This window comes from Nelusetta ayraudi, unplaced genomic scaffold (assembly GCF_046127955.1).
Source record: "Nelusetta ayraudi isolate G7.1 ecotype Tasmania unplaced genomic scaffold, CSIRO-AGI_Nayr_v1 ptg000084l, whole genome shotgun sequence".
In the NCBI taxonomy this organism is placed as follows: domain Eukaryota; kingdom Metazoa; phylum Chordata; class Actinopteri; order Tetraodontiformes; family Monacanthidae; genus Nelusetta; species Nelusetta ayraudi.
This window is the reverse complement of record NW_027466134.1, coordinates 269,070-280,000: the sequence shown is the minus strand read 5'-3', so window position 1 is coordinate 280,000 and position 10,931 is coordinate 269,070. Positions and strand designations below refer to the sequence as shown.

At 47.3% G+C, this 10,931-nt stretch overlaps 1 protein-coding gene across 3 annotated transcripts in view; it reads left to right on the top strand.

Moving 5' to 3' along the window:
* Nucleotides 1-10,931, top strand: part of ror1 (receptor tyrosine kinase-like orphan receptor 1) — a 114,807-nt gene that overhangs the window by 82,416 nt on the left and 21,460 nt on the right. For all 3 annotated transcript variants that reach the window (XM_076045458.1, XM_076045457.1, XM_076045456.1), the window contains 2 exons: nucleotides 912-1,202; nucleotides 2,240-2,273. In XM_076045458.1, coding sequence (XP_075901573.1) covers nucleotides 912-1,202; nucleotides 2,240-2,273 — 325 coding nt within the window. The remainder of the gene's footprint in view (nucleotides 1-911; nucleotides 1,203-2,239; nucleotides 2,274-10,931) is intronic.

Below are 10,931 nucleotides of genomic sequence, written 5' to 3'. Positions count from 1 at the left end.
GTTTTTGTTGGAGTTACGCGTTAACCTTCCGACAAATCTCTACCTCCACCGTCCCAAATCCCAAACCACAACGTTGCAGTAGCTCCATCCGCGATGCGAGCGAGCCCGAGTTTTCTTGCAACGTCGCGTCGTCCAGTCGGGAGATTTCCGTCGCGAGCGAACGCACCCTCCAAGTCGGACCAATCCAAGCTCGTCCGAGGGATGTTTCTTGAAGTTCCAACCTATACGCGCTTGTTTGTCTTGGCTGCCGAGCGGCGCGAGCGGGAGCGTTGCTGCGTGCCTGCGATGGGTTTTTAGGGTCGGAGAAACTTTCCAGAGGTCTCTCTTGACATTAACGCCAATGTTTTCCCTGCACATTAAACTCTTAGGTGGCCCGCCACTTTCTTTTCTGCCTGACCACCTCGAGGAAAAATGTGGTCCTGGTGAAAAATGTTGAAAAAATATTTAGCTGTCGGTGTGTTTTTTTTTTTTTTTTTTTTTTTCAAATTGACTTTCTTTTACAGCGGAAAGACGTGCGCGAGCGTCCTCTGGCCAACCTCAGGCTCAAAACTCCTAAATTTTATTGTTAGGTTTGAGTTTTTACTCACTGTGCAGGTGACGTACAGGAGCACGGGAGTGGAGACTCCGGCTCTGGAAACTTCGTTCCGACTCTGTGTTTCCACGCTGAAAAATGGAACGAGGTGTTACAACAGTGACAACCGCAAGACAAGTTGCTCCGGCCAGATTCTCAACATGTGCGGCAGAGACGCTTGTTTCGTATCTGGCTGCAATTTAGCCCCATCGGTTTTGTTTTGGACGGACGAAATCCTCGCTCCTCTCTCGCCTTAAATCAAAAAACATTTCCCCCCCTTTCATCTGAAAAGCCACCTTCCCCTCCCTCACGTCTCTCCTCTCTCTCTCTTCCCACAAAGGTTCCCACTTCATCCGCCTGGAGGCGCCCATGAACAACATCACCACGTCTCTCGGCCACACGGCCGAGCTGCTCTGCCGCGTGTCGGGCAACCCGCCCCCGGTGGTGCGCTGGCTGAAGAACGACGCCCCCGTGGTGCAGGAGCCCAGGCGGGTGTCCTACCGCACCACGACGTACGGCTCGCGCCTTCGCATCCGCAACCTGGACACCACCGACACCGGCTACTTCCAGTGTGTGGCTACCAACGCCCACGGCACCGTCTCTACCACGGGGGTGCTCTTTGTTAAATTCGGTAAGATCTCCAGGCTGCAGCGGAAGATCCCAAACTCGAACCCTGAACCTTGATGTGTGTTTGACCAGTAGGGGGCCAGCGAGGTCTTTTCTGCTGCACGAAACCTCCTCAGAAAAGTTCCTTTTCCCAAGTAAATATTAAGATAAAGTTACTCTCCGTAGTCTGCTTTCTTCAAGTCATATTACCCACTTGGTTGCACTGCTCCCATTGGTGTAAAGAGTTTTTATCCAATTATATTTCAGCTAGCTTGTGTGGTCAGGTTCTATGAAATCTGCCTGAGGCCTTCAGAATCAACATTAAAGGCTCCTTTCGGCTGTAAGTGAACTGACCGCAGTCAATTGAAGTGATAACCAATGGGATCTCGATACAAAGGCCAACTAGCTAGCTGGCCTCATGTCTTATGCTGAACTGTGATTGCACCCACAAGAGCTTGAAAGACTTAACTAACCCAAGGCATCTGATGGCAGGAGAAGGTAAATTGCAGAATGATCTGCAATTTGTTGTGTAATTATCAAATTGTTTTGCTGTTGCATTCTCTCAAAAAACAAATGCAAATAATCTGTTTACTTTTACTTTCGGTCAATGGTTTGTTTCATTGTTATCTCGCTGGTGTCTTATGAAACATCAAAAATGTTAAAAAGTTTATTGACACAAACTTGTCCTCAACTTAAAATGGCCATTTATTTTGGAGTTTTGACAATATTGATGGTGCTACGTGTTGTAATAATTTAGGTAGGAAGAAGTACGACAAGACCGAAGGCCGAGACGTGAAACGCACGGCCCGCTGCTGGTATTTGCATTGCTGCAGCGAGACCTCCTTCATCACAGTTGTTTAACACGCTGGCGTTGACATTTTTCTTTTCCTCCTAGAAATCCGACCCCCCCATTTTTACCAGCACTCATCTCACATAATTCTTGCTCGTAGCTGGCAGCCTTTTCAGAGAAAAAATCTGGGAGCAATATTGTTTATCCTGTTATAAAAAAAGGAAAAAAAGAAAGCCAAACTAAAATAAAATCCCCTCGTCTCCCCCTTCCAGATCCGCACCATACACCTCAGCCAGGAAGACCCACGTAAGTTGCTTTTCCTTCCCTCCGTTTTTTCTCTCCGTCATCCTGTCAGTGCGGCACTTAGCGGGATGATTCACCCCGAGTCTTTCCACCAGGGCTTTTCCTTTCCTCTCCTCTTTGTCAGCGGAAGACGGGTACAACGGGGTTCGGATTTCACAAATTGTTGTTGTTTAAAACTGCAGGGAGATTGAACGGTTTACAAGGGGAGAGCGACAGAGATGTCACGGGTTACTTATCCCCCCCCCCCTCCCCCCAGTTTTCAAAATCAAAGCTTTGGCTAGATCAGAGCGATTGTGCTGAAAACTGAAATTATGGAGAATCATTTTGGAGGGAGAATAAAGTTCAACGAGCAACAGTCACTCTTGATCAAACTCTGAAAGTTCACTGGCGCCTCTCTGTTGCTGCGTCTTGTTTGTTGTGTTTCCATGTTCGGTCGTTTGTTTCTTCTCAGTTGGACTCTCTATGACAATTGGGAGTGCGTTTGGATTTTATTGTCAATACTGTGCATGAGTTTAACTTTTTTTTTTTTTTTTTATCTCTGTGTGCGTCTCACGAGGCGACTGGATGGGGTTACAATCCCTCTTTTTCCACCAAAAAAACAAATCCAGCCTCTTTCGAGCTGTCTGATAATCTCCTTTTTGCCGACTTGAATGGGTCAAAAGAAAATTGGACGGATTATCCTCTCCTGTCAACCCTCCTTTTTTACAGTCACACTTGTGCATATCTTCAAAGTCCTTCAAAAAGTCCGTCGCAGTTTAACCGTTGAATACTAACTGGGCCAAACTTGGAAAGTCGGCTGTGTCCACTGTTTGGACGTGGAATCTCGGTGTAACAAAGTACGTTATGCTACAGTTGCTTCCAATCACGCATTTCGATTGGACAAAAGGCATCCGGCGAATCCTCCTTTGATGCTGACTAATTCAAAAACTTGTGCCCCTCGTTCAATATCGCAGACTTTCTGTCTGATTTCGAGGCCGTAACGAAGTTAACGCTACGAGGAGTCGATTTGCTTTGTCTCTGTCCATTAAGTGACGTTTTCTCCGGCACAAATGGTGACTGACGTGAGGCGTAATTGACTCGCGACCCATATCTGTCACCGATTGTTCCGACGTGGGTCGCCCAGTTAGCTGCGAGCTGTCGGAATGTATTCCAGAACCAACCAACAGTTCTGGTCCCTCTGCATCATCATCATCATCATCATCATCATCATCATCCTCATCACCACCACACGCATCAAATTAAGCGAAATGCAGATCGACAAAGTCCCGGGTGAGACAAAGTTTCCACTCAAACGTCTTTATGTTGTTAGCAACAGAAACGCCGTTGCCCGAGCGGAAACACTGGGCCCGGCCCGCTTTGTCCGCTCTGTTTTGACATCAGCCGAATGTTGTGGGTTAAAGTGGCAGAACTCTCCCAGCCGCTCAGCTCCTCTCAGGATCAAACCCGGTGACTCAGTAAGTGAGCCCCGCTGCTCGCTGCCAGTTCCCTGGCACAGAGCGAGGAGCAGGCACTTAGTAAATCCACTCACACTCGGTGACACCAAGCGTGCATGTACACAAGTTTAATGCATGCACGCTCACCTCGGCCATTTGCCTGTTTACATGTTGTGGAATGCTGTTGGGTTGTTTTTTTCCCGTGCAGCCGAGCCGCAGCGTGTTATTTTTGCAGATGAAATGCTTGACTCAGAAATTTATAGCATCATTGTCTCTAAGGGGGTCTTATAAAGAAAGAGAAAAGCAGTATCATAAAATACTGCTCGCCGAAATGGGAAAACCCGACTTCACTAACAAGAATGTGTCTCTAGACAGTCGATAAACTCCACAGAAATGGAAAAAGTCCACCGGTTACTTATTTTTCAGAGAGTGCATGCTAAAACACGCAGTGCTGTAACTCAGCTCTTTGTGATGTCACAGAGGGCACACTTAAAGAATATTATATTAAAGTTCAACAAAGCAGCAGGAGGAGAAAACCAAGAGTTCCTGTAGGAGGCAATAAACATAGGGCTAAATATGTTTTGTTTTGAGAGATTTCTGAGTAACTAGAAAAGGCTTTGTCACTTGAATATAAATAAATTATAATAAAGATCTGAAGACCCAATATGGAACTTTAACGGTCACGGTCTCCGTTTAGGCCATGAAGGTCCATGAAGGATTTATTAGTTGGCAAAGACTGTTTTTGTTTTTTTTTAAACTAGAGTTAGGGCTGGTGGAAATCAGCCCGATTAAGAAGATGTGCAGTCATTTCAGCGCATAGTCTGCCCTAAATCAAAATTTTCCATCCCATTAAAAACAGTTTTAGCATACCGGGCCGCAGCGTTGAGCTCTACAAAGTTCTCCTTGTGCGTGTGTTTTCCTCCCTGCCAACTTTTGGGGAGTGAAGTGTTAGCAGTCAAGCGAAAAGGCGAGCGCACGTTCTCCGTCCGCATTACCGTCATTACGGCCCTCGTGTAAATGGACAGGGGCCTCCTTTGACAGGCGGCCGCGCTTCACGTACCTGCTGATCATCATTAGTGCCGCAGCCCGCTTAATAGCACTGAGGAAGGGTGGCAGGCCGTCAAGGAGACAGGGTCAACTAATGAAGACGCGTGATGACCTGCAGCTGCCGACCTCATGGCGCAGCTGCGCCAATGTCAAAACTCGCCCGGAGAGACATCTGGCTGGTCGTCTGTCACCTTCGATGAAGCATATTTACCTGAACGTTGCCGCAGATTCCCCCCCCCCATCATCTCCACAATCAGCGCAGAGGGCGCTGTGATTGTGAACGCCGCTCGCAGATTCTGACATTTTTCGCCACCCACCTTGTTGAACCTGAACACAACATGAACTTTGTGTCCTCGCTGTTGTTTTTGTTTGAGCCTTACGCTCTGATTTCCATCCTCTCTGCGCTGGGGCTTAAGTACACAATGTGTGGTGTGCGGGAGTGCGTGTGTGTGTTTCCGCGGGGTTAAGGTTTGTGAAAGTTGCCGCAGGCTAACAAGGGACTGACAGCCCGGAGGTTTCAACTGTGACTCACCTAGCTAGCGCTCAGAGAAGAACAGCTGATCGTCGGCATAGAGAGGCAGAGGACGGTTCTCCCTAAGCTCCTCCTTGAGCGCTGAAGTTTTGGGGTTTTTCATCTTTCTGGGACTTTTTTTTTTTTTCACAAATATGCATCAACTGGGTTGTATGACTAAATTTACCTATCTATTATCTACCTTTAGTCTCTGTCAGGGCTCAGTGATTATCCTCTCAACACACATCCTCTTTCACTCTTCCCCCCCTCCCCCAGAATCTTTACAGAAGGTCTGGTCTGGGGGGTGGGGGAGTCGGGTGTTTAGGTTCCAGCGACCCCGGTCGTTCATTCCTGTTCTGCCTTTCTTGCTTTGCTGCTACACGTTGTCGCTGGCATCAAAACGGGAGCGTGACGAAGATGACGGGAGTCTGAGGGGAGCGTCGGAGAAACGGTGTTGGCAGACCAGGGAGAGGATGGTACCATTAACACCAAGAGCTGTATGGTTTTTCGTCTAATCCCAGGATTAGAGGCGTTCAGGTGTGATTAGCTGTGTGGATTCCAGAAGTGGGAGGGTTTAAGTCATAGCATAGATAAGAGGGAGGCGGCTCACGGCGCTTGGCTGGGCTGAGGCCTGCCTGCCTGCTAACTGGCCACCCCGACAGCACTCTGCACAGGCCGAGCTTGATCCTTTCCCTTGATACCAAAAACAAAAAGCAGAACTGGCCCTGATTTTGTGCTGCACGTGTCCTCAGCTGTTTGTTTGTTTGTTTTTCAGCGTGCAGATGGCCGTTTTTCTTTTTTTTTTTTTATCAAGAATACAGTTGTTTATTTTGTGCCAAGTGGAAACGAGGCACATTAACTTAGACGTAGATGATTAAATCGCGACATTCATTGCAGCGTTGGAAGTGTTTGCCGTTTTCCTTTCGACTCAGTGCCCTGTCAGACTGCCAAGCACGGCTTTTGGTTTCGGTTGACTGCCGCTCACTCGGGTAAATGAGACCATTAATGGTTCTGTCTGGGTTAAGGAGTGCATAAATCTAACAAACTCGAAAAAAAAAGTGACACACTTCGAAGAGGATTAATAACTTCATAACTAAAATCCTTAAATTCTAGGGTTGCGTGTTATAATCTGTTTTTAATAACAACAATAGACTAATTTATGGCCTGTCAAGGTTCCCCATCATCCCGAAAATATGTGGCTCATAGCAGACCCGTCGTCTAGCTTTTGGTGGAACAAGGGTGAGTTTGAACACATCATGAATTCAATTTGTGTGCCCGGTGGATGATGAAGTTTTGACTCCAGCCGATTACAACCATGGGCCGGATGGACAGAGCTTCCCATTTCACAAAGGAGGCCAACGCAGAAGTCCCAAAATCCTGCATTCTATTGTTGAGTTGCAGCCCACTGAATCACAGGGTTATAGATAATCCATGAAAGAATGCTTGTCTTAGGTTTGAAACCTCAAGAGTGAACATGATTCTCCATCCAACCGAGGCTCACGCTGCCCAATCCAGTGGGAATTGCTGTATATTCTAACTCTACATTTTCCTTTGAAGAGAGTGCTGTTTTTTTTTTTTGGTCGGGGGTGGGGGATCTCATTACTCCACTATTTTGGTCCCTTGGGCTTCTCTATGTAACCATATTGTGCAGTTTTTGGGGATCAAATCACTGGGTATAATTGACGCGAAAGCTAGCATGAGAGGCAGTTTACAGCTACCTAATGTGGTGGAGCATTTTGCTCAGGTGGGCAAGTTAAATATTTAACCCACAGTCATTAAAGATGTGACGACATGGCTTCAAATTAATGAAACGGCTGTTACATTTGTGAAAATACGATGATCGTTCACTGTTGTGTTTGTTTTGGCTGCTTCTAAGTAGCTAAAAACCACGGTTGAAATTAATTACGACGTAATTTCTGTTATGATCTGCGGGATACGGCTGATCTTGTATTTACAAAACTTTGGAAGTGTGGAAGTATCTTGATTTTTTCTTTTTCTGATTTGACAGAAGTTATGAACACACCACGAGGCTGCAGCTGATCTGAGTCTTTGGTTTGTGTTTTAAACATTTGGGGGGAGGGGGGGGGGGGGTGTTCCCGCCTGCTATGAAAGATTAATATCACTGCGCTCCGGCTGTCAAGCCTGTTTAAAGTTCCCCTCCCCCTCCCCCTCCCCCTCCCCCCTCCTCCAACCCCACTCCCACCCAATCCACTTTTCTCCCAGCATCGGCTGAAAAAGCCATTTCAAAAAAAAATAGCCGTCTCCTTCTTCTCCCGCTCTTCTTTTCATGTCCGCTCCTCTGCCGACTGCGATGGACAATAAAAGTGTGCACCTTTAACAAAAAGCAGATTCCTATTTCTTAGCCGTCTGTCCTGCGTGGCCTCGTTATACGACTTTATACGATATACGTCCGTTTGTTTGATTGAAAATGTTCCCTCTCAACATTCCTCGGCCATAGCTCACCTCGTACATCCTGTCTGGCCGATGATGGCACCGGTCGTTTATATGTATATGTTTACGGCTTTGTGTAAAGCTTTTGTAAACTCTCTCCCAGGTTGGTAATAAATGTGTCAGTCGGGGTTCTGTTTGGGTGTAACTCGATGACTCACAACGGCCTCTCTAATCAGGTGTGTTCCAGCTCTGTACGGTATAAACACTCACTTTTCTTGCATGATTGTATATGGTGTGCAGTATATCCTGTATTTCTGATTGTTGCGCACGTGTGTGCATGTGTGTGGGGGGCAAAAAAAACAGCCTAGCGCTCGATGGATGACTGTGCAATTAGCCAGCTGTTGACATGCAGGTGAACAGCTGAAATATGAAAGAATTAAAAACACTGTGTGACGAATGCTTTAGTGTGTGTGTGTGTGTGTTATGTCTGTCTGTCACCCGCAGCAGTGCTGACTTGAGTGTTGACTGACAAATAATTTTAAGGAAGCAGTTTTCAGGGCGTGCAATGACTTGATGTCACTAAGCTGATCTTTACTCTTGCTTCGACTTGCTCAGAGCAAATGAGTTGCCAACTGTACGTGTACAGTAAAGTACAGTAGAGAAAGATAAATTCATAAATATTTTACCCCTCAAGAAAAGCTTTCTGTCACATCCGCGGTCCTCTTTCTATTTTCAAAATACCATCCAGTTCTGACCCCAACAGGAAGCACTTCTCTGGTTATCAACATCTGCTGCTCAGTGTCTCAGCTCTGCATCCTCTCTCTGGCTTCTTTTGTGTTTTAATTGAGTGCGGCTTGCAGCAGTTCCCCCTCCCCGGTTTTTTCCACGAAGGAAAAGACGCTGATTGGCTTCGCAGTTGAGAAGATAAACCGAAAACGCTTCACACTGGAGCGCTTAAAGATGGATCCAACCCCATCTTGGGTTTTTGGCCTGTGGAGTAAACTTTTCTCTCCACCAGCCAGCGCCTGGAGGTTGTGTCTCAATCCCAAAGCTTAGCAGAATATGGACTGAGGCTCCGGTTCAGAGCCTTGCAGTTGCATGTTTCAGTGACACGAAACGGCTATAATTGGTGAGCTTGGACTTTTCTTATCATTCTGCTATTATTCCGTATTCGGTCACAATGTGCTCTGAACGCAGACGAGTTTGTGTGTGTGTGTGTGTGTGTGTGTGTGTGTGTGTAGTGCATGAAAGAATACAACCCAGACGGTTTTTGGCTTTGACTTCTCCTCAACGCGGTGCCAGTGTACACACTGCTGTGGTTCTCAGCCTCTGGCCCAGATGGCTGATGATTTGCGTCCCACCACAAGCATTGCATCCCTTCAGATTTTTGAGGGGATGACAGGCCCCACTCACTTTTGGATGCGCTGTCCCGTGCCACACAATCCACATTAGACTAACACGGGGGGGTAGGGGGTCGGCTTAGCTTCCCTAAATATGGGATGCGGTTTAAAAAAAAAAAAAAGCAAATATTTTACTTGGGAAGACTGTGGCACTTCCAGGCTTTGTGTGAGTGAGTGTTCTCAAAGTCTGGTTGGAGCTGAAGCTATAGGGGCTACAGGAAGTCAACACGCCACCGTTGTCATTTTAAATTACATAGCTAGAAAATGGAATAAACCGCATTGACTATAGGAGCCGTACAGTATACGGCTGTTAGCCTGTTGCTCAGTGTTTGATTTGTTTTGTCTGGTTGCCATGGTGACGGTTAGCGCTTGGGTCACGTGGGCACAGCACAGGGAGATTACACTAGCGGCACTTCACCTGCAGGGGCAGGAAGGCAGTTTTTGGTTGCTTGGATTATCCCCACTGCAGTACCTGAATGTAAAACACTCAGGTACTGCAACATGGGCAGCTGTGGCTCAGTTGGTGGAGTGGGCCGCAAGTTGATTTGACTTGTTGCTGAGACCACTTTGGACTTGATCCACCTCCTCTGCGCCCTCCCGTGTCTTCAAGATAACTGTGCTCGACCCCCCTGCCCCCCCCCTCCTCCTCCACAGCACACATGTGCACACATTAAATGTCCACGCGCGGCTCCGCGGAGTTCAGGAAGTGCACACGCGGTCACTTTTACAAACCCTATCTCTCACACTTGTTTGGTTAAGTTCTCGGCGGGCTTTAATTGCTGTCTTGTTGTGGATTCTTTTTTAGCGCCGTGCTGATTGACTGGGCATCAGGGCCCTAATATGGCCCCTTTGGGGACGGGCCCTTTGACACGGCCTGGCCCGAGGGCAGCCAGCGCTGTTTGAAACTGGAGATGCCGCGGCAGCCTCCTTCCACAGGACTGGATGCCTCAGTGCTAAATGTTGCCCGGGTCGAAGGGGGGGAATGCGAGTGCACACGTTGGCATCGCCGTCTCTGGTGGCGTTTTTCTCTGCTGGTCTGCCGAAACGACCTCTGAAGCAGATGTTAAAGAAGAAAGGGTTCATTGATGGAAAGAAAAAAAAAAGAAATTTAAAGTCTGTCTCTATCCCGCTCGTGCGCTGTGGTGCGAGTGTCTGAAAGACCTGGCGGCCCACTTTGACTGGAGATGGCAGCATAAGCACCGCGCTTCAAGCCAAAGCAGTCCATGTAGCCGCCAGACAGGAGCCGACGCTCATGTGAGCGCACGCTAGGTCAGCTAGAGCTTGCTGCAACGAGCACACCTCATCTTTGGAAAGAAAAAGCCTGTTGTCATTTGTCTACAGCAGCGGTTAGAGTGACTTTGCACTGGCGTTAAAGCAGCTCGAGATAACTTGAGCTGGCTACGAGTTTGCTACGACAATAACGTCGTAGCAAACGTTCAACGCTTTTCTTACTTCGTCTTTCATCGAGGTTACTTATTGGGTTCCATTCCATCATTTTACAATCTTGTGTATTTGTAATAGTAGCCTGTGAGACTGCCTCTAAATAAACGTGAAAGTTGCGCAGTGCAGTTACAGCCGGCACAACCCCCCTCTCGCTGCCGAGGCGGCACCGTTGATCCTATTAATCGTTTATCTACCGCTTTACTGAGTTTGGAATCATAATTTTATGGTGGAAAAGTTACCTAGAGCTGCTTTAAGTCACCTCTCTCGAAGGTCGCCAATGCTTGGGTGACATCACGTGAGCATCATGGAGACTTGTCATCTCTAGCTTCTCTTGATTCCTTTAAACCTTCAAGCCTCCGTTTGGAGTGAATTCTTTTCATCCATGAAGCTCAGCAGGTTTTTTTTTTCCTATAAGTTACAAAACAACACACAAGTG